This window comes from Dermacentor variabilis, chromosome 2, assembly GCF_050947875.1.
Source record: "Dermacentor variabilis isolate Ectoservices chromosome 2, ASM5094787v1, whole genome shotgun sequence".
Lineage (NCBI taxonomy): Eukaryota > Metazoa > Arthropoda > Arachnida > Ixodida > Ixodidae > Dermacentor > Dermacentor variabilis.
In genome coordinates, this window is record NC_134569.1 from 185,557,544 (window position 1) to 185,580,703 (window position 23,160).

The 23,160-nt window shown below is 50.4% G+C and overlaps 1 protein-coding gene across 1 annotated transcript; it reads right to left on the reverse strand.

Annotated features, from left to right (window-relative positions):
• Positions 1-6,939: 6,939 nt before the first annotated feature.
• On the reverse strand, positions 6,940-22,910 carry LOC142571103 (uncharacterized). The gene is made up of 2 exons (XM_075679393.1): positions 22,414-22,910; positions 6,940-9,087 (listed from the first exon to the last, which is right to left on the reverse strand). The coding sequence occupies exons 1-2, from the start codon at positions 22,806-22,808 to the stop codon at positions 7,329-7,331; spliced, it is 2,154 nt and encodes a 717-aa protein (XP_075535508.1). The 5' UTR covers positions 22,809-22,910; the 3' UTR covers positions 6,940-7,328.
• Between the last annotated feature and the right edge of the window lie 250 nt (positions 22,911-23,160).

Genomic DNA, 23,160 nt, shown 5'->3' on the forward strand with positions numbered 1-23,160 from the left:
CTCGGGCAATCGGCATAATGAAAAGGTTTTTTGTAAAACTTTTGGCGGGCAACTCAGTGCGCCTGACAATACCGAGCTGCCATTGAAATGGTCGGCAGCTTCTACGCAGTTTTAACTTCTTCGAATGTCTCTGCTTGCTGTAAAAGCAGATGCGCTAGGTATTTTCTTTTCTCTATTTCTTTTTTTAGCGCTCGTTGTACCTCTGTCAAAAGGAGCATGCGCGCGGTTAGCGCAGTAAAACTTGAAATTTTAAGCATGTATGACTCTGAGAACTTCTTCCCAGTGCTTGTATAGTACAATCAACTCAGCATTGATACGGTCTTCTTAGGCATATTAGGCCTCTTCCGCAAAGGTGCGTCAAGCATACAGGAGCATGCAAACCAGTTACGGAAGTTTTTTACGAAACGAATCCTGAAGTTGTTGTTCACATGCACCGTATATAGTCACTGTCGCGAATCACATACACGTTGCCGGTGACATCCTTCGCACAGATATGAACGAGTTCGTTCCAACTGTTTGAGAGGCTAGCCTGCACTTGCGGGGGGCCAAACGACTGCGCGCCTTTTCTCGTCGGTTTGTTTGTTTGTTTGTTTGTTTGTTTGTGTGTGTGTTTTAAGCAGGAGTATTGTGGTGCAAGAACGCGATGAAGAATTAAAGAAATTGGGCTCCAATCCACGCTGTGAAGATGGTTCGCCAGCCAAGCTGTAGTATCACCTGATCTAATAGACCAATGTGGCGTAGTCTTGAACGATTGAGCAATGCACTACATGAAACGATTGACATTAAGACAATCAGATGCACGGTACCAAAACTTTATTTCTTTGAAGCTATATCGATAACTTATTTATTGTCGTTGTGGTAAACACTGTAGTGCGCGGCTTGCTTTGGGGAAGAGCCACTGCATCCTGCCAGGCATGATCACGACGCCATTGTCCTTATTGACGTTGCTGTTCCCGTCGATGCTCACCGTATCTACGTTGCTCTTCAGGAATCCTAACTATGCGTGGCCTTTCCATTGGGCTAACAGAACACAAATGAAATCAGTGCCTAGGCGAGCTCTCTTTTGCATATGAAAGTGTAGTGGCGTCACTCCCTGCTTCGTTTGCTACAGTTGCCGCTACCCGGCAACTGAATTTTCTGCAAGCGTAATCTTTACCAGGAAACGCATGCGGTGGACGCTACGTGCTTCGCATTGTTCAAACGCGCCTTATCATCTATCATGTGGTTTTGCACTTGTTTTGTGTAGCAAGCATGGGACGCCCCCGCAGACATAGTGTTAGTTCGCCGCCAGGCTCGGTGGCCTGCTAAGCTCGGCAGGCAACATTGGTGACCGCACCGCAATAAACGCCGACGGGCACGGCTGCTCGGCGGTCAGTCATCGTTCTGCACCACCACGCTGCGGAGCGTCCGCCTAACGGAGGGTGCCTCGAGCCCTCCCTTGTTCGCGACCCCGGGTGGATCGCGACATTTTGTGCCTTTCCTTATTGAAACGAATGCTACGGTGTGTCTTCCATGCGTAATTTCAATGGAGAGAGGCAATTCTCGCTTTAATTCGGGGAAGGGTTTCCTGTCAACTGTTGTGTCGACGGATACGAAAAAATCCCAAGATCAGAGTGATATACAGCTTCGCAGTAAAAAGAACATTATGCAAGCACGCATGTCAGCTGCGGCAGCTCATGTGTACAAGTAACGGTTCTCCCGAAATAAAGTCTTGTCAGAAGTTAGTGCTCTGTCTCGCATTTCGGATCTTCATTCGTCGTGTTCCTAAGCTGATCAAAGTGTTCATCACTGCGATTGTGCCCTCTCCCGGCCGATGGTACGCCTGAGGATGCCTCTAAAACCGACGACTGTCGTCGAACAGCGAGTGCATGTGTGTGCAGACTATATGAGAAGACTCTCGGGCCACGCTTTTCAGGCAGTGCCTGTTGACTTGACTACCTCTGCGCCTGCACCACTGACCTCCAGAATGACTCCTCGCGCTTGCACGCCAGCCACGCGTGCTTTCCTGCCTGTCGCCTGGTATATACGGGACCGTTGCGTCATCTGTGAGTGTGCCTCCATGCCAACCGATGTCACACGTATCGTCGACGTGTAACGGTCGCATGCGCAGCTGGCTAGAGGAGTGCCACCTGTAGTGCATTTTAAAGAAGAGAGCACTGTAGAAGCTGGGGAGACATTTCACACCACCTGCACTAGCGAGCAACAAAAGAGTGATCTGTGTATGATAAGCCGCACACATGAAAAAGAAAAAAAACACTTGACTCAGCATTACGTTAGCTGCAACAGTCCTAACGTACGAATATAACTTTATATGACGCCGCTGACCTAATCCTGTCTAGTACACGAAATGCGCGGAGTGTTGTCTGTGTAACGACGCTTCTGGAGTGGCTTCAGCACCACAGTGGCTGCATTTGCAGAAAAAGAAAAAAGAAAGACATAACATAATCAAAACAAAATGATATACCAACGCTAGCTGCTACGCCGTTATATATTCAATGAGAGAGAAAGAAAGAGAGAGAGAGAGAAGCCACAAGGAAGAGGTAGGGAGGTTAACCAGGCTGGCAGCCCGGTAAGCTATCCTGCACTGAGGAAGGGGGAAAGGGGATTGAAAGAGAAGAAGGAAGAGAGAAGTTCCCACTTTGCACAGTTACAAAGAGCGTTATGCAAGCTTGCGCGTCATGTGTGGATGCTGATGTGTTTAAGTAGCTGGTTGCCCGAAATAAATTGTTCTCAGAATTTAGTTCACTGTGTCACATATCGTAACTTCATTCGTCGTGTTCCTGAACTGATAAAAGTGTTCACGATCGCGTTTGTTCATGCTGTCTACATCTTCAACCATTATCAGAAGTTATTCCACGAAAGGCCTTGCAAACCTAAACAATTTCACCGCGAGATGCGCGCAGTGATATATTTACACGACCGGCACAACTCGCGTTGCTCCCACAGCCCTGCCTGCTAATTTTTACGCAGCTGCAGCGTTTATGTTTTGTATCTATTAGTTACTAGCTGTGCCTTGCTCTGGCACTAAAATTTTCACGTAGCATGAATAAGACCAGAGCAGTCCCGTACGATAGAAGGTGCTTGCTCCCGTATAACAGGATCATCAACAATGGGTATGTCGAAGGTATGCTGAAAGTGAAATAGCTAATACGCCTAATGTTAGCGCCAACAGATGCTTATAGCAGTATTGGGCATCGAGTGTGCTGCCTTTTCTTAGTTTTCGACTTGATGATCGTGCATTCTTGTCATTGCTAATATATTGTAGGTTATGCCTTAATCGTTTTTTTTTTATGTCAGCGTTCACCTGCTCTGCGCAGCTACGTCTATCGCGCTCAGTAGGAGCTACAACGAGCGAGTGCATTGCCAAGCGCTCTCGCAGGTTGGATAGAGGCGCCGATTAGCGCCGTGTTCCCGATTTAAAGAGATTAAGACCAGGTCACATAGTAAACTCTGGTTATACGCTGAAAGTTGTTACGCGCCCTCTAAGGAGTGTTCTACTGTAGGGATGTCTTCAAGTTAGCTACTAACTAACATGGCGTTACTGTGTGCATTTTTCTAGTTTTTTTTCTCTCTTCCTTCTCTTTTTATTCCCTTTACCCCTTTCCCCAGCACAGGGTAGCCAGCCGGTATTTACATTGGCTAACCTCCCTGTCTTTCCTGCCCTTTTATCTCTCTCTCTCTCTCGCTCTCTCTCTCTCTCTCTCCGTAATAGCAGAGATGAAAATATTTCAAGTGCCGGAAACCCATGATTTCAGGAGGCGAGCGTCATCGCCAATATAGACACTCTCTCCACTTGCCCCGTCTATCCTCCGCAAGCGAAATTCCTTCCCTGCGTTCTCCCATGGCGGAGGCGGAGGATCGGATGACGAATACGTCACGGGCCCCGCCTTTCTTTTCTTTCTCTCTCTCTCGCTTTCACGTTATTGCCGAGTGGCTCCCTTCCGGCGACGGTCTCGCGCGTGAGCTGTTGCGTTTGCCTTATTTCGGAAGGCGCACGATTTTGCGCGCTCAGCACGGGAACACCGGATTAGCCGTATACATCAGTACCACAATGACGAGCACTGAAGCAGGCGCGAGGGGACGAAAGAGCATGATCGTGACGCTGGAACACGGTAGAAAATAAGATAGTTTGGTTCTCAGCGCGCGCGACTGTACGGCGTGGGAACAATCAGACGAAACGGGAGTACCTCTTGCTATGGTACGAAGTCAAAGAAAAACACGCAGGTGATGGGTTTGTATGTTTTATTTTCTCTCTAAAATTTAATTTGTCAATTGTTGCAACAGATTAAACAAATAAATGATGCTGCCTTGAATAATTATCGAACTTCACTGTGAGAGACGTTACAGCACTACCTTGTACGTAGGCGCACTTGTGCGATTAACGTTGACTCTCCGGCTGGGAGCGTGGTGCCCACGACGAGAAGGGCAAATGGCGTTTGGTTTGAAATTTTTTAAGCTCCTTCCACTGCATGTAGAGATGTAATACTTAGTAGACACGATCTTTAGCGCGCATTGTATTAGCGCGCTAATAGTAGTAGCGCGTAGTAGCACGTAGCGCGCTTGTCATCTAAATATGGCCATACCTGGTGAGGCGCCGTCTAAAGGGAGAGGGTCCCACTGTTATTGTTTCATACATCGCGCCTTTTGGCTGCTTTCTCCCTCTCCCCGAAGCTTAAGGACAAAAATCTTCCCGAAAATCTTCACGAAAATGATGTTAACCGAGCGGTGAGGACCCTTTGCGACGACCTTGATATTCGTGCTTCTAATCTCCGGTCGCCTCGGAATTTTGTCCAGTCTTTCGCCCCTGGATGCGTCGTTACACAGGTATCTGCATCACCACACAGTGCCTGCATTTGCCCTTTCCTTCTTCTGCATGCAATTACAATATATAATACATTGGATATTGCGATATCATAGCTGGGGAAGCTGACCATGAAAAATTCTGGCACTCGCTCAACTCACCTTTCCCTTGATAACCCTCGCAACCATATTCATTTCTTTTCACTTCGTCTTGCACTGTATCATATTTGTTTACTAACTTGTTCAGTTGTTTTTATTGTACTTACACACGGTTGTTTATCGGTAATATGTTTCTGCGATTTTTAGGCTGTGCACTTGGCAGGTGTTTTTTCGACGTTGCCATTGCGGCGAGTTGGCCACTTTTATGTGTGTACTTTGTTCTGTGCCACCCTACCCGCCCTTACTCAGCGCTGCATGTAGGGGCCTTGTACGGTATTTTGCGAATAATATACAAAGGAAATAAACGTCACTGCAAACTCGCTGGCTTATATGTGCAATATTTCTGCAATATTTTAGCGGCTGAAGTGCGTAGAACGATCACTGACACACAGATCACACAGGTGGTGGCCACCGTGTTTCCTTATGGTTTTCGTGAGACCAAAATCCTGTGCATAACACTGGGGAAGGGGAGAAACTAGGCATGAAACAAGTTCAGCTGAACCCTCCGCCTTTAGACCGCGAATACGGACCCCCATCGGCGCATATATCCAACTCGAGAGAACGTTCTTCCACGCGCTCGCGCGTTATAGTTTATACTGAGCGCGATAGTACGGGCACAAGCTTGACGAGAAGTTTATGTAAGCTGGCTTGTGTGCTGTACTATGTATGCTCCTTAGAACTTGAGTGTGTCGTTTGTTCTAGCTGCTGCTGCACTATATACCGGGTGTTTCTGCGAAGAAGATCATCTGTGGCAGACAGCACAATTATAATCCTTGAGCTGGATTGCCCGAACATGCGGACATATTATTTGGATGAGAAATCGAAATACATATTCTACTAACAAAATTACACAAATTAAATTTTACCTAATTACTTTACAGCACATATTGCAATTAACAAATTGTAGCCAGGGAGTTCGCAAGGTGGATCCAATTGGAACGAATTGTCAGGATGACACCAGTTTCGAGATAATTTCCGAACTTTGCGAAGAAATGCATTGGTGGTCAAGTACTTCAGGGCATAAAACATTTTTTTAAAAAAGTCAATGGAACGACCGTGCACATCTACAGCAATTTTCGTGGTGCATATCTTGAAAATGATGCAATCCACGGAATTCTTTTGAACTAGATATGTCTTGCACTCTAGCGAGCTACTGTTTGCGAACTGCAATATATGACGTAGTGGAATTAGTTGAAAACTTACATAGCGGTATTTTATTATGTAGTAGATTGCGCATTTTGATTTCTCTTGGAAGTGATGTTCGCCTCTTCGAATACACCAGTTCAAGGACTAAAATTGCGATATCTACAGCAGGCGATTTTCGAAAATTACTAAAGCTCTATGCAGAAACACCTGGTATAGTCGCTGAGTAGCTGTGTTTCTGGAAGTCCGGTTTTGATGCATATGGTTTAACGTCCCATATCATACACCCTGGGTCTAAGAGACATGCTGTAGTAGAGGGCTCCGGATTATTTTGAACGACCTGGGGTTCTCTAACGTGCACCTATATCTACGTACAAGAGCGTGTTTTTTTGTGTTGCATTTCACTCCCAATAAAATGCTTCTCTAACGTACACCTAAATCTATGTACACGAGCGTTTTATTTTGTTGTATTTCACTCCCAATAAAATGCGTCCGCCGTGGTCGCAAATCGAACCCCCGACCTCACCTTCAGCACCAGACCACTGATCTACAGCGCGGTGGGTTAAAGCAAGCCAGAATTACGAGACGTAAAGCAAGCTCAAGTGTAACGTGTGTAGCAAAATGCAACACGAGGACATTTTCAGCATACCCTGCAGGCTGAGGGACATGAAACTTTGAAGAAAGAAAGAAAAATTTGAACGGCCGACATAGTAGCGGTTACATAATAATGCGTTACATCGCCACCACTGAACGCTTATGAAGTTAAAACGCGGTCGCACTGCACATACAAGTGCAGTACATAAAATCAGTACAAATACAGTACAAATACAGTACAAGTACAGATACAAATACAGTACAGTACAAATACAGTACAAGTACATACAAATTGACACTAAAGCAGCAAGTAAGCGTCGCTGTTCGTCTGCGGTTGTTCGGGTCTATGAATGAAGCCTGTGGTTGTCACAAATCCGGACACAATTGATTCGTTACTTTACCATATAACAGCACGTCTTTGTGTCGAAGTAACTGTCGATTGAGAGTTCACTTCAAATAGCAGCCTGTTTACACAGAGCTATGTCGGCTCAGCGGCGCTCCCGTGGTCGCCAAACTCCGCCGGAAGTTTCATGTGCCCAAACCGCCGCGCGTGACACCTAAATCGGGATGAGGCTGGCGTGCCTTCACAGTGTCTGTAGACCAACGTTAAAAAAATGCTAACGAAGCTATTACTATATTAGGTGCGGCTTTTCGGATTGAACCGCCTCTTCAGCGCCTGTATCTGTCCCTTCCCAAGTGACGTTGGAAAACATGCTATCGCCTATCACGCACTTGAAGACGCGTGAGAATCTGGCAGTGATTGGAAGCGCGACGTTGCAGATGGCCTTCTGCAGCAGAAAAGAGCTCAGGTTGCGGCAGTGTATGAAGCAGGCGACCATGTAGAAGAGCCGGTGCAGCTCCCATGTGCTGAGATCTTTCATGCTGTGTACGGGGCGGAGGCCAAAGTCCTGTTCTGTGCCGACCGTTGGCGTCAAAGAGTGAGCCTCTCCGGAGGTATCCAGGCTGTCGTCGCTTCCAAAGAAGCGCGACCTCTGGATGCTGTCCAGTCCATACGAACCAACCAGCAGGTGAACGTGCTGGGAGCTTTTGAGGCCAATTTTATCGAGGGCCGGTTTCAAGAAACCTAGGACATGTTCGAAAAGCAGTTTGTTAGGGTACGGGATAGTGTCGAATGGCCTACTCTCGTAGGTGGTTGTTCTGTAGTAGATATAGTATAACATGAGTCCAAGATTGAAAGCTATTTCATTTCCCAATGTTGCCATCTTCAGCGGCGCCGGAAAGCTGCTGTGGAAAGCGGGCGGGTACCTGAGATACGTTGGAATGCGTACTTCTCTGAGCACCAGCAGGCTATAGAGCGGTCTGTGTGTGATCAAGGGGAGGTGGTGAACGTCATTGTCCGTCTGGTGCAGAGATTTCTTGAACTTGGCCGCAGCGGCCGTGGCCACCGCAACATACATGTCGAAGAAGGAGCCCTCGAGCTTCGGCACATAATCGTAGACCATCTCGATCATCTCCCACGTCAGGGTCATGTTGAACGCGGTCAGGGACAAGCTGCTCATGACGAGACGCATCTGCTCGGCGATGGTCGCATTTGCGAGTCTGGTAGCATCGTACAGCGCATTGCGAACTTCCCCGAACACCTCGAACAAGGCTTCCTTCTCGCTTTTTGGCAACTCGTCTTGGATTGACTTCAAAACTGCCAGGGGCATGACTCTGAAGAAGGCCTCGAAGCAGCGGGCGGTTACATACGCTTCCGTTTCGCGCGCGTCACTCAGGTCCATCATCAGGTGATCTGTCAGGTAGTGAGACGTGAATGGCGACAGGTACCATACTAGGTATGCACCAACATAGAGCTGCGCCCAGGTCCTGACCTCCGCGCTCTCCGTGAAGGTCTCCAAAAAACGCCTGAAGAGCTGCACGTGAATGACCAGCATGGTGTCTTGGGGCCAGAGTTGCGAGCTGTCCGGCAGGTGGCGGTTCACAGCGACGCGCATGTCCACGTCGGAGAAGTTAACGTACAAGGGGTCCGGAATGTCGGACAGAGTGCGCACGGCTCTCGATGCTACCACGTGCGCTCGGAGCACGAGCTGAATCATCTCCTGGTACGACTGACCTGTCCCGCCAATAATCTCGGCGCAGCGACGCAGGTACACGCGCAATCTGCGTCTACTCGCCAGGCGGCGCAAATGCGCCATCCACTCAAGCACCGAGGGGTCCAGGTACACGTAGATGGTGCTCTGATGCGGCAGGGCCGAGTGGCGGCCAACGGTGAAGGTCCACAGCGCCGGCACACTGTAGTCCAGTGACGAGCCGATTATTGTGTCCAAGATGTCCAGTCTCGAAACCACGTCCAATTTCGCGGGCCAGGCTAGCCTCAGTCGACGAAGAAAGGAACGTAGCGAGTTCTCAGATGCCTTGGAGCTGACACACCTGGAAAAGAAGGACAAATTTCACTGGCATGTAGCAGGAATGAGAGGATTGCATTTGCGTTTGTCAAAGATGCAGTCAGCTGCAGCCATTGGGAAGTGGTTAACGCTAACGTGAGCCTGGAGCCAGAGAAACAGAGCAGAATGAGCGCGAGATTTGAACACATTTCAAGTGAAACTTGCAACCACATCGGGTAGCTACGAAATTGTCGGCGACAACGGCAGTGATAGGATTTGAACCTGCTCTAAACCAATAATGACAGAGAAGGTTGTGATCAACGGAGACTGTGAGGAACTGTCCAAATAACGTTCTTCTGTAAGAATTCTCAGGAAAACTGCTGCGAAATCACAGCCACAGAAACTTCCCCAATGTGACGCCTAAATTGCACGTCTTCTCTAAGGAGCGCAATAAGCCTTATGACGTGTTTCCAAGCTAACGTCAGTCGAACTCAAAAACACGGTGCAAGATAGAATTATACAAGCTACAGCGTTTGGTTGACATAGGTCTGATGACCCAGCACCATAAGTCTTAAAATTGTATCTTGCACTGTGTTTTTTAAATCCTCTTTTCCGTTGAACAGCTTGGCTAACTTTGGTTGGGACGCCCTATAAAGTGCCCACGGTCTGTGGTAATATGCTTATTATGCGCTCCAAATAGTGATAGAAGTATGAAGGAGATAAGTGACGCCTTTCTGCTTGTCTGCACCGCCAGATACGTGCTACTTGACACGTTCTTTTAAACGCATGGCTCTGAGCGTCCTGACCTCGTGTTGTCTGCTCGCACAAGCATTTGAAGAGGTGCGAGCCGTAGAAAAGTTAGGAGAGAAACCATGCTCGATGATTATCGAGGGCAATGCGAAGCATTCCTCCCCTGTACGGGGTGCGAAGCCCTAGCGAACTCACGTCCTCCCGGGGTAGCGCTCGCTCGAGGACCGCCAAATGTGCGGGCCGTAAGTGGTGGTCCACCCAATCGGCTTCGCTTGGTCTCGGCGGCATGTTCGGCGGTCGTTCGCTTGGTGTGACGCTGTTTCTCGGCCACGCGTCGAAATTCTTTTGTTGCTCGCGCTGCACGGCCGCGCGTATCTCGTCTGCCCGTCCGTTCGCCTCCTGCCTCTCCACATCCGTGCGCATCGCGTACCTCTGTAGTCACTGCAGAGCCTTTGTGCTCTTACGCTCGTCTCCCACTTGATACTTTCGACGGTCCATTTCATGTGCAACGTAGAGGCCTACGCGCAAACATAGCGTAGCTCGAGCTATCGAGGCACGTCTGTTGGTGTCGCGCTCACATGCTCCGGCGAGGGGAGCAAGGAGAGCTGGCGCCAAGCCCGTAGCGGCGCGCGAGCAAGCGTGTGGAGCAATGAGGGACCGAGCCAGCGGGCGCGCGCATGGCGGTGCGAGACGTTCATTCGAGGGATCGCGCGACGTTCGTGCACTGGCGCGGCTCAGAACGGGCGCTAGAGAGAAAATCTGGGGGCTTTTGCTCCTTGAATATATGACTCTGCCTAGGCACTATAGAGGAGGTTAGTTAGCGCGCTAAGTACGCGTTTGTCCCTAATCATGCCGGCATTGCGGAGTGGGATCGACTTTCTTTACGCTCGGACGCTGGCTGCCGGCGCGGTGAAATAGGTGAAGCAGCGGGTACTGACGCCCCATTTAGCGGCCGCTGTGACGGACAGACTGTCTCGCAGCTGCGGCGCTCGTGCGAAGTCAGTCGTTGTAAGAACTTGGGGGCGCAACCCACCGCTCCGTTCCAAAGGGGACGCTCATATCATCCATCAATCCTTGCATCGTGCCGGACCATAGCTTTCTCACGCCTTACGGCGATGTACTTTGGAAATAACATCGCAGATTTTTCCGTGGGAGCAGTAAGGACCGTAGTAGAGGCCGGACCATATGTATTGAATATCTAGAAGTCAGAGCGCCTTAGCAACCGCGTTTGAACGCAAGTGGCTGAAAGGCCACCGGTGACGTTCGACGCCCCTGCAACCGCTATGAGAATACGTCGCGCTACCTCAAAGCATCTTACGCTAACCTAGCCTAACCTAACGTTAACCTAACCTAACGTTGACCTAAGAAAACGTGGCCGAGACGAAAAGACAATAATCCACGTGGTGTAACCACTGTGAGAATACGTCACGCCACTCTAACATAAGGTAACCTAAACCTAAGCTAGCATAACCTAACGTGGGCGAGAAGCAAAACCAATAATCCTCACGGCGTGACGTCAGGTAGTGCAGTTCAATCATGGTTGCTAAGGCGCTGTGCGTTTATTTCACTCAAAGGGGACCACTCATAAGCGCCCCTGAAAAGCCGCGGACAGCAGCATACGAAAAGCCTGCCAAGAGACAAGATACTGCACCAGGAGAGGAGTCCGGGACTCTACCACGGCTCCTACTACTCCCCCGGAAAGATCAGCGATTTTTTTTTTAAGGTAGAGCGTCGTAAGAAGCAAGGAAGGTTTGATCCGGCATGACTGACTGAAAACCAGCGCTGCAGGTGCGACAAAGCTTATCTGACATACCTTCAGACACAGCGACCACCAAATGGGGCGTCCGTGCCCGGTGCCTCACCGCGCATGCAGCCAGCGTCGGAGCGTAAACTAGGCCCCACTCCGCAATGCCGGCATGCCTAGAGGACAAACGCATAATATATGCGCTAAGAAACCTCCTCCGCACTGCCTAAGCAGAGTCATATATTCAAGGAGCAAAAGCACCCAGATTTTCTCTCTCGCGCCCGCTCTTAATTACACGCGCTAGCGCAAAAACGGCTGGCGATCCCTCAAATGAACGTCTTGCCATGGTGGTCGCGCGCATCGGCGACAAATTCTGTGGCCTCGATCGGAAGCCCTCGGTTTTCACCTTTGCTCTGACCAGGCAAGAAAATCCTTCGCATTTAAAAAGTAACAGCTGATCACGGACAGGAGTGGTAACCTAACATGAGCGAGTTGACCTAATGAATCGCTAAGAGAATGACGGGCTTTCTGACGCTCATTTTAATGTCATTGGCATTATTAGATTACTTCACGCACTTTCCAGTATCCATCTGTGTTCGTATCCAACCATATTTTCTCCGACCTACGACAACTTAAGTGACTGGATAGTTCACGGTCTAATGTGCAGAGCATCGGGCGGCTGTGCTGAGGAAACAGGGCTCGAAAACAACTGTTGGACCAGCTTGGGTCAGTTGGTGTGTACCATTGGGTACGTGCCGCTCTACAACGAATGCTTTTCACGCGAATTTGGGTCACTGGCTATGTGCCAGTGGGTATGTGCCGCCATTCAATGAGCCTATTTTACGCGCCTCTATAGGTATGTACCGCTCTTGAATGACAAAAAAAAAAGGTTAAAATTTTCCCCGGTGCTAGGCGGAATCAAATCCATGTATTATACTGTTACGGGGAGAAGAGGGGTGAAAATGTGTTTATTGAATGCGTTAAAATGGAAGACAGTCAGTGCGACATCAGCGAAAATCGTCTTCTGTACTGGTCTCAGCTTCGTCTCTGGCAGCGCTTGGCAAGATGAGCCCCGGCGGCGAAGGCGCGGTCCTGTTGCTTGCTAGATAGTACGAGTGATATCGCTTGAGGAGGATGACATGGGCGACATCGGTGAAACGCCGAGACATAATGGAATCGAGAGGTGTGATTTCAAATGTGACGTCGTTCACTTGGCGCAAGACACGGTACGGGCGCAGAGTAAGGCGAAATCAACTTTTCGTAAAGGCCACCTCGCCGTGGTTGTGTCCAAAGAAGGACCATATCACCAGGGTTGAAGCGGGCATCGCGGCGGCGGGCATCATAGACACACCGTTGCTTTTCCTGCGAAGCGGTAACACGCAAAAGGGGAACGTGGCGTGCCTCTATACAGCTCTGAAGATGGCGTCACAGGTGTATTCTGGCGACGTGTAAAGAGCGGCAGGACGGAGCTTGTCAAATGGCAGCGTGGGGTTCCTTTTGTACAATAGATAAAACGGAGAAAAACCTGCAGAGTCATGTCGGGAAGAATTATAGGCAAATGTTACGAAGGGCCGAGCGGAGTCTCAGTGATGGTGGTCGGCAGAAACATACACAGCAAGCATGTCTTCAATAGTTATATTAACACGCTCTATGAGGCCGTTGGTCTGAGGGTGGCACGCCGTCGTCAACTTGTGTTTTGTACCGCAGGAGCGCAAGAGGTCCTGGACAACCTTTGATATGAAATAGCGGCCATGGTCTGTGAGGAGCTTTCGAGGAGCGCTGTGAGGAAGTATGACGTCTTCGAGAAGTAAGTTGGTGACGTCGGTTGCATGTCTGGTTGGAAGAGTCCGAGTGATCACGTACCGGGTCGTGTAGTCGATACTGACTGCTATCCACTTATTTCAGCAGGCAGATAGCGGAAAAGGGCCAATAAGGCCAACACCAACCCTAAAGAATGGCTTCGATGGTACGTCAAGGGGTTGAAGGCGGCCAGCTGGGAGTAATGCTGGGCTCTTGTGGTGCTGGCACTGTTCACAGGAAGCGACGTAACGGCAGACGGAACGGTAAATACCGCGCCAAAGGAATCGATGCCGAACGCGGTCATGCCTCCTAGAAACTCCGATGTGACCTGCGGTAGGATCATCGTGTAGCTGTGCGAGGACAGTTTGACGCATTTGTGTGGGAATGACAAATAGCAGTTCAGGATCATCAAGGTGTACAGCATGTTGTAACGGTACAAGACGCCATCTTGTAGCACAATCATGAGCAGACAAGGGGAACGTTTCTAAGAAGTAAGCAGGAGAAAGACGTCTCGCAAGTAGGGGTCAGGGCATTGCTCATCTACGATGTTCTGAAACGCAGTAAGCGACAGCGCGCAGGTATACTCGCAGCTGTCGGGAAGCTCCGGTGGGTCTAGCTGATGGCGCGGCAAATAATGAGGGTCGTCATGCGATCGGCTGCTCTTATGCACAACTGTGTATGAGTACTCTTGGAGTCGTAGAGCACACCGAGTGAGACGTCCAGTAGGATCCTTTAGGGATGGAAGCCAGCACAAGGCATGATCGCCTGTGATAACTGTGAATGGCCTGTCGTACAAGTAGGGGTGAAATTTGCAGACTGCCGAAACGAGGGCAAGGCACTCACATTCAGTGATGGAGTAATTGATCTCCTCTTGGTGCATAAGACGGATAGCGTACGCAATAACGCGGTGGCAACCTTGCTGGCGCTGTGCCAAAACAATGCCGATTCCATAATCGCTGTCATTGGTGCGAACTTCCGTTGGTTATTCATTGTCTACACCATTCACAATGCACCGTTAACATTACCTTTGTCATGGCGCTCTTTGGCCATACCTGGCCCTTGCGCCATAAAACACCACACATCATCAACTTCCGGTGGTTCGGTCCCGTCAAAATGGCTGAGAACTGGTGGTGAAGTGAGCCGCACGGCAAGCTCAGTGAACGCAGTAGCTTGTTCCGGACTCCAGACAAAAGCCGCGTCCTTTTTGAGAACTTGTGTGAGAGGACGTGCAACGTTCGCGAAATAGTGTACGAACCGGCGGACGTGTGAGCAGAGGCCCACATAGCTTCGAAAGTCGTTGATACAGGTCGGCACGGGGAAATTCTTGACGGCACGAACTTTCTCGGGATCAGGGCGGACGCCGGAAGAACCGGCGAGGTGTACGAGTACAGTAAGCTGCCGGCTGCCGAAGTCACGTTTTGATGAATTGAGCTGAAGCCCTGCCTTTCGGAAAACAGAAACAGTTGTCGAAAGACGCTCGATACACATGAAAATTGACCACTTAAAGCCGTGAAGGAGGGCGTCCATCTAAGGTTCAAATGTAGCCGGGGCATTACATAACCCGAGCGGCATCACTTTAAACTCATAGAGGCCATCAGGTGCAATAAAAGTGGTCTTTTCATGGTCCATGTCGTCAACTGCAATCTGCCATTACTCGAAGTGACGGTCTATCGAAGAAAAATATTTTGCACCATACAAACGTATACTCCCCACCTCCAACAAAATGCTATGGGGAGAAGATGGGTTTAAAATATTGTTACGGAATCATCAAAGAAGAGAGAGGAAGAAGAAGAAGATCGCGAGACGCTGGCTGCTGCGTGTTGTTGCTGGTCAGCCATATTTAACTACACTGACTCTCCTTGTATATATATTGTAAATGCAACCTTTCTATACTCCCAAGATCTCCGTAATATATTGGCGGGAGGTGCTAGGTACCTCGGCTGTAAACGCAGCTCCGCACTGGACGTCGCATCACCATCCCCACCATGAATAACGGTGAGCACAAGGGATCAACGTTGTTGCTGCCTCCAACATCACCGTCGTCGCAAGCTACATCCTGTCCCCATCGGTTGTGGATGCACAGCCCAAGGATCCTGGAACTTTCTGCGGGACCGATGGCGCCGACATTGAGTAGTGGGTGGCTATGTATACGAAAGGGTTAGCGGGTGAGATGGGACCCTACGCTTATGCTAGCTAACCTGTTGTTCTACCTAAGAGGCACGGCAAAGATGTGGTATGTAAACCACGAAGAGGAGCTAACCAGCTGGGACCAATGCAAAGAGTTCACAGAGTTGTTTGGCAAAACAGCCGGCCGTAAAATTGCCGCAAGGCAGGAACTGGCCTCCTGTGCCCAATCCTCCACGGAGTCCTACGTTCCGTACATGCAGGACCTGCTGGCACTTTGTCGTAAAGCTGATCACGACATGACAGAAGCTGACTAAATCGGGCACGTGCTTAAGGGCATTGCTGACGACGTCTTTAATCTGCTCATGTGCAAAAGTTGCTCTACAGTTAATGCTATCATTAAAGAGTGCCGACAATTCGAGCAGGCCAAAAGCCGCCGCGTCATGCAACCATTCGCCAGACTTCCCAATACTGCCGCAACGTCGACGTCTGAAGATCAACTCACCCAGGACCTTGCGTCGCCATCAGAGGGCGTGGTGCGAATCGTTCGGCGTGAACTGGATGCGATGGCGCCCGCAGCTTTCTGTTCGCCTAACCCTGATGCTAGCACATTTTAATTTCTCCTCGTACAAGCCATCGTTCGCAGGAAGGTGAAAACATTGGCCTACATTCTGTCCGTGCTGTCGCCATCCCCACAGCCAACTAACGCCCGTTTACTATTTTCGCTCCACCCCGACGCTTCTCTCCGCGTTATCGCAACCCGACTGAGTGGAGAACTGCGGACGACTAGCCAATATGTTTCACCTATCGCCACATTGGCCATGTCGCCCTATACTGTCGCAACTCGTGGCCCTCAACACCTCGCACGCTGACCAGCCTGAGCCGTTTTGATATAAATGTCCGCAATTTTTCGCCCACCGCCGAGTCTAACTGCGCCAACAACTCTGCTAGAAACACGTGGTACAGTCGCTCACCATCGCCGCGCGGACACCAGTCTCGTTCACCGCAAACACGTTGCCCATCTTCCCGTTCGCCGCAGCCACGTCGCCTTTCGTCCCATGTGGCCTTTGGCCGCACCCTTTCGGAAAACTAAGAAATGCAGCCCACGGAGGTGGTGCTGCATTGCCTGCTACTGCAGCAAATCCTCTGTCTGTCCCCTCAAAGAGAAGTGTCATTGATGTTAAAACAGACGGCGTACCTGTCCAAGCACTCGTCGACACTGGAGCCTACGTATCTGTGATGTATGCTAGCCTACGCAGACATTTAAAGAAGGTCCTCGCCCCAGCAGCTACCCGAATGCTTCGTGTAGCAGAACGGCTACAGGTTGTTCTTGGAATGTGTACTTCGCGTTTAAGTATAGCCGGCCGCCCTACTTCTGTTCTCTTTGCTGTAATCGACAACTGCGCTCACGCCGTTATCCTTGGATTGGACTTTGCATCCAATCATTCTGCTCTCATCGACTGCGCAACCGGCATTCTTCAGTTAGAACTGCTTCAACTAGCCGATGCTTCGAGCACCGCCCCACCGCACTTGTGCTCGCTCCACGATGTGCGTCTGTCACCCGAGGCAATTACTTACGTCGCTTGGCCGCCAAGCTACAAGTTCCTGATGGTGAATATATGCTTCGCCCCATCGTTGACGTGCTTTTGAACCAGAACGTTAATGTTCCGCCTACGCTGGCCACGGTTATTAATAACGACGCGATTTCACCGCTTCTGAATTTCAGCCTGTGCCAAGAAGTGATTCCGGCCGGAATGTTCTTGGCCAGCATTTCTACTAGTTCTGAATTTGACATTGAGAGTCTGCATGCCGAGAGTGATTTATTAGCGCCAATTGCAGCTTACAGCTCTGGTACCTTAACTGAGGTTCTTTAGCGCACGAAAAGGGACGAAAGACAGTGGCAAGACGTGGACACCTGTTCTCCGTCTTTCGTCCCTTTTCTTCCCGTCTTTCATCCCTTTTCGTGCGCTAAAAAACCTCAGTTATGGAATACCAACATGCCCTAACCTACGCTCTTTCTGGTACCTTAGCGGATGACTTAGCGAAAATCATTGCAGCTGACCTCACCTCTGCGCAGGCTATTGACATACGTCTCCTGTTCAAATCGCACAGTGACATCTTTGATTTAGACGACAGGCCTGTAGTAGGCCAAACATCTGTTGTTCACCACCATGTAAACACTGGAGACACGAATCATATTTGTCGGCGTCCCTATCGTGTATCGCACGCTAAACGTAGAGTCATCGAATGAGAAATGGACGAAATGCTCCGCAAAGAGGTCATCGAACCATCAGCCAGCCCTTGGGCTTCGCTCGTCGTGCTTCTGAAAAAAAAAAAAAACGATGCTGCCTCGCGTTTTTGCGTCGATTATCGCCTCTTAAACAAGATCACGTGAAAAGACGTCTACCCACTACTACGCATCGATAACGCCTTAGACTGCTTGCACGGAGCTAAATACTTCTCGTCCATCGATCTTCGATCCGGCTACTGGTAGATTTCAGTTGATGAAATGGACCGCGAGAAGACGGCCTTTATCACACCGGATGGTTTATATCAGTCCAAAGCCACGCCCTTTGGCCTATGCAATGCTCCTGCGACATTTGAACGTATGATGGACTCTCTTCTGCGAGACTACAGGTGGATCAACTGTCTTTGTTACCTTGATGACACTATTGTTTTTTCTTCCAAGTTCGGCAGCCAACTTACCCGACTCGCTGCCATTCTTACGGTCTTCCGAAAAGCCAGCCTCCAACTAACTCCACGAAGTGTCAATTCGGGTGCCGTCGGATTACCGTGTTGGCACACCTCGTTGACGCATCCGGTGTACAACCAGATCCGGAAAATGGTCGCGCCGTTTGCAGTTTCTGTGTGCCACGTTCTGCTTTTGACGTGCGCTGCTTCGTCGGCCTGTGTTCGTACTTTCGCCGTTTCGTCAAAAACTTCGCCGACATTGCTCGGCCTTTGACAGATCTTCTGATGACGAACACGCCATTCTCATTGGCCTGGAGCAGGCTCACGCGTTCGCCGCTCTCATCGGGTTTCTGACCACCCCTCCCATACTTGCCCACTTTGATCCATCTGCACCGACCGACGTCCACACTGACGCAAGCGGCCATGGCATCGGCGCTGTTCTCGCCCAACAACAGAATAGTACCGAGTGCGTCTTAGCTAACGCCAGCCACCTGCTGTCACCTGCCGAGAGAAATTACTCCACCACGGAGCGGGAGTGCTTGGCTTTAGTTTAGGCTGTCGCCAAGTTCCGGCCATATATGTACGGCCGCACGTTTTCGGTAGTTACAGACCACCACGCACTCCTCTGGCTGTCTTCCCTCTGGGACCCGACAGGAAGGCTTGGTCGCTGTGCTTTGCGGCTCCAGGAATTTTCATATATTGTCAATTACAAGTCTGGATGCCTCCACAAGAACGCGGACTGCTTCTCTCGTCACCCCGTGGATCCTCCTGATCCTGCTGCGCATGATCCGGTGACCTGCGTGATGGCTTTTACTGACATGACCGAGATGCGAGACGAATCCTTACAGTCCATCATCGCCGGAGTGCAATTTGGCGGCACCGACGGCACGTGCCGCATGTTCGGGCTGCTCGATGGCATCCTCTACCTTCGCAGCATCAACTCTGACGGCCCTGAATTGCTCTTTGTCCTTCCCCGTCATCTGCGATCCGTCGCTCTCGAACAACTTCACGATACACCGACGGCGGTACAACTTAGAGTTTTGCGTACATACGACCACGTACGACACCGGTTCTTCTGGCCGGGTCTGTGCCGCTCTGTGCGTCGTTGTGTCGCAACTTGCAAATTGTGTCAGCCGGAAGAAACCTTCCCTGCCACCTGTCGGACGACTCCATCCAACTGAAGTTCCCCCTGAACTATTAGGCCTATTCGATTCAGCCAAGTTTCTCTGCACCTTCTGCACCTATTCACGGTGCACTGCACCTAGCCACTCGATTCCCCGAGGCGCAGCAGTGCACCTTGTACCCCCGTGCTCGATTGAACGGGGTGCAAGGCAGGGTGCCGCCGTGGTGAACTGCACCCTTGAACCTTGCAGCGAGTGGGTGCAGCCCGGCACCCCCTGCAGTTTTTCGTTTGAGGTGCCGTGCACCTTTTTCTGAATCGAACAAACCTATTCTTTCGCGTAGACCTTGACCTGCTTCGCGCTTTTCCGACGACGACTAGAAGGGATAAGTGGATCACCGTCGCTACTGATTACGCGAGACGCTACGCGATAACAAAGGCGTTGCCGACTAGTTGCGCAATCTACGTCGCCGATTTTCTCCTTCATGACGTTATTCTCCACCATGGTGTGCCTCCACAGTTACTTACAGACCGCGGCCGCTCGTTCTTGTCTCGAGTTGTCGACGAGCTCCTCCGCTCTTTTACCACTGAGCACAATCTGTCCACCGCCTACTATCCACAAACGAACGGTCTTACGGAACGTCGCAACCGAACACTCACAGAGATGCTGTCGATGTACGTCTCCAAAGATCACTGCGACTGGGACGCCACGCTAGCCTATGTGACATTCGCGTATAACTCGTCCCGACGTGACACCGCAGGATATTCACCCTTTTATCTTGTGTATGGTCGCGACCCCACATTGCCGTTTGACACCAACCTCCTTTCTGTGCCACGTGTGGCAACTGAGTACGCTCATGAAGTCACCGATCGCGCTCACATGGCGCGTGAACTCGCCCAATCTCGTTTATTAGCGTCGCAGCATATGCAAAAAGAGCGTTACGACCGGTGCCACCGCGATGTTAAGTTATAGTCGCAGGTGCTTGGGTGCTCCTTTGGTCACCATGTCGTGGGGTTGGCGTGTCCCAGAAGCTTCTCTCTCGCTACACAGGGCCTCATGAAGTCCTACGTCAAGTTGACGACGTCAATTACGAGATTTCGCCGTTACAGTTTGATCCATCCTCAAGGCCGACGCCTGTTGACGTCGTGCACGTTTCGCTACTGAAGCCATACTTCGCTCGCAGTTCTTCCCCTACCATTCGCCGAGACTGCGCTTCAGCACCCGGGGGTTCTTTTACGGAAGGATGAAAGAGAGAGAAAGGAGAAGATCGCGAGACGCTGGCTGCTGCATGATGTTGATGGTCAGCCATTTTTAACTACACTGACTCTGCTTGTGTATGTATTGTAAATGCAGTCTTTCTATACTCCCAGCATCCCCGTAACCATGTGTTTACAGGGTATTCACAACGCGTTCACTGTCATACAAGATGGAAGACAGACCGCGCCTCATCAGCGAGCGTCGTCATTTTCTGTACTGGCTTGAGCTTCGTCTCTGACAGTGCTTGGTAACAATGTATTCACGCACGCGCCACGTGCGAACTTCGCGCGTTCAGCAGAAGAACGCCATCGCGGCGGGTAAATTTACACGAGCAAGCTATCTGTGGCGCCGGGTGTAACTCATTTGACAACTCGTATACTGCGACTTGTATACAGTGCGTAAGTTAGTAGTATACTGCCCCTGCGCATGTTAACATCGATGCTTCCTTCAGACTTAGGCAAAAATGACCAAAACCTCAAACGTTCGTTCCCGTTCGGGCGTTAACGTTAGAGATACGAATAGCGCCGCTTACCTATGAAATGGAAAAAAAAGTGTGCATTTAATCAAAGTTATTGTTTTTAAAGTATATGCGTTGTCGAGTCTCATGTTTGGTTCCTTTCTAAGCTCTATGTGTTAGTTTAAGAGTGGTCATTGGAAGCGGTTGCCTGCCAAACAAATTCCTGTTCAGAATTAACCAGAGCGCTTCAGTAAACTGCTCCACGTAAGGTTCAGCTGCAGTTTTTGAATATAATATATATAATATAATTTAATAGATAGATAGATAGATAGATAGATAGATAGATAGATAGATAGATAGATAGATAGATAGATAGATAGATAGATAGATAGATAGATAGATAGATAGATAGATAGATAGATAGATAGATAGATTAACCTCTACGCTGAAACTGGGCGCTAAGGATAAGGATTACAAAGGGGCTTGATCCTTTTCTTTATATTTTTTTAGTTTCAGCTCTATAAAAAGTGTTTGAATTTCAGTTTTCCTCATATTCTTAAATTGGCCTTATGCTAACTGAATCTAACGTTTCTTATTAAAATGGTACCGTAGTTATGCGGAATCCGATTTTATTTGCGTACCAATGAACGTACGGAGACAACAAAAAAATTGGCAGTGGCATAGCTCAGCTATGCCAGGATATATGTAGGGTAAAGGTACGGTTATGTTTGGTTAATTTTCTAGTCTTTTGCACCGACTGGCAGCGGCTCGACTTTCCTTAAGCTCCGTGTCGAGCGCGCTGCATCAACCTCTCTCCCGCGCATTCATACGCACGGTGCGCCCGCCTCGCGCATGCGCAGTGCGGCGCGGCGCCGCAATCGTAAAGGCACGTTGTCCGACGTTATCGGCGCGCGGGCGAGCGTCATTAGACGCCGTGGGCGTCGGAGCGCGTTGGCCTGGTTGGCCGCGTGTGGTTACGTTGGCGGCGCCAGTGCGTCGAACCATGGGTCAAACTATAGGTGCTGTTGTTCTCGCCAACGTGACGTAACGTGTGCGCGCGTTCACGCTACGTCAGACTATATTTAGGCCTTAAATGCAGCAGCGGGCGTACACGGCTCCGGCGCGTCTGCGGAGACTGCGACGTCACACCTCTGGAATGGGCCGCAGTAGGCGGCAGCGAGGGCGACGCAGCTACGCGTCTCATGACGTCACGTGGCTCTCACGCATGCGCAGTATGGCAGGCGCAGAAGCACGCGAAGCTCGGCTCCAACCCGCGTAGTGTAGCTTTACGCTACGAAAACAACTAATTATCGGACCGCGAACGGTGACGTTGCCGTGATGATCCTTCAGTCCATGAACCCGTGATTCAGTCGTGCGTCAGGACCGCGCCACACCGAGCCGACGCGTGCGTCAGCAGCGGTTACGTACCTGAAGAACAGCCGGTACGCCTTGTCCTTGGCCGTGAGCTGTCGGCTGCCCGAGTGGTGCAGGAGAAGTACGTTGCGGAGCACGGTGCGTACGCGCTGCTCGTACAGCTGGACGGGCGACCTGAGGCGCTTCCAGCGGCCGCACACGTGCCGGTGGAAGTCGTCGCACGGGCTCACGCTCGGGTCCACCGATCGGCGCACGTCGGCGTACAGGGACACGCGCTCGGGGTCCTCGCACCGATGCAGCGACCGGTACACGGCCAGCGGCACCGCGCACGCGAGGACGCCGCTCACGGTGGACATGCACGCCACGAAGAGGAAGTGGCGGGCACTCGGGGTCCGCTCCTCGAAGACGCAATCGGTGGGCCGCGTGGGGCGCTCTCGCGTGCTCCACATAGAGAAAGGCGCGACGGTATAGGGCGACCAAGTAGCGCGACGGAAGCGAGTTGCGGTCCAGACGATTCAAGAGAGGACGAATCCCGAAGCGGCTCCGTTGGAGACGCCGTGCTTACTTCTTCTTCTTCTTCTTCTTCTGTCTCGCTCTATTTGCGCGTGAGTAACAAGGGTCCCTTGTCGATATAAGAAAAAAAAAATCATAGACGTCTGCTTGAATGAGCCGGGTTCTTGGTCTATCTATAATAAAGGACATGTGTCATTACTATAGGGTTCAAGCGAGAAAACCATGCTTATATTCATGGAGGAGAAGTTATTCAGAACAAATTCATAGATTGGATCTCAGGAGAACTAA

Bases quoted from the DNA above. Each gene is read 5' to 3' on its own strand.
- LOC142571103 (XM_075679393.1), bottom strand. From the start codon at position 22,808: ATGTGGAGCACGCGAGAGCGCCCCACGCGGCCCACCGATTGCGTCTTC. The intron at 9,088-22,413 runs GTACGTAACCGC...CTTCTTTTCCAG, and splicing joins GCGTACCGGCTGTTCTTCAG to GTGTGTCAGCTCCAAGGCAT.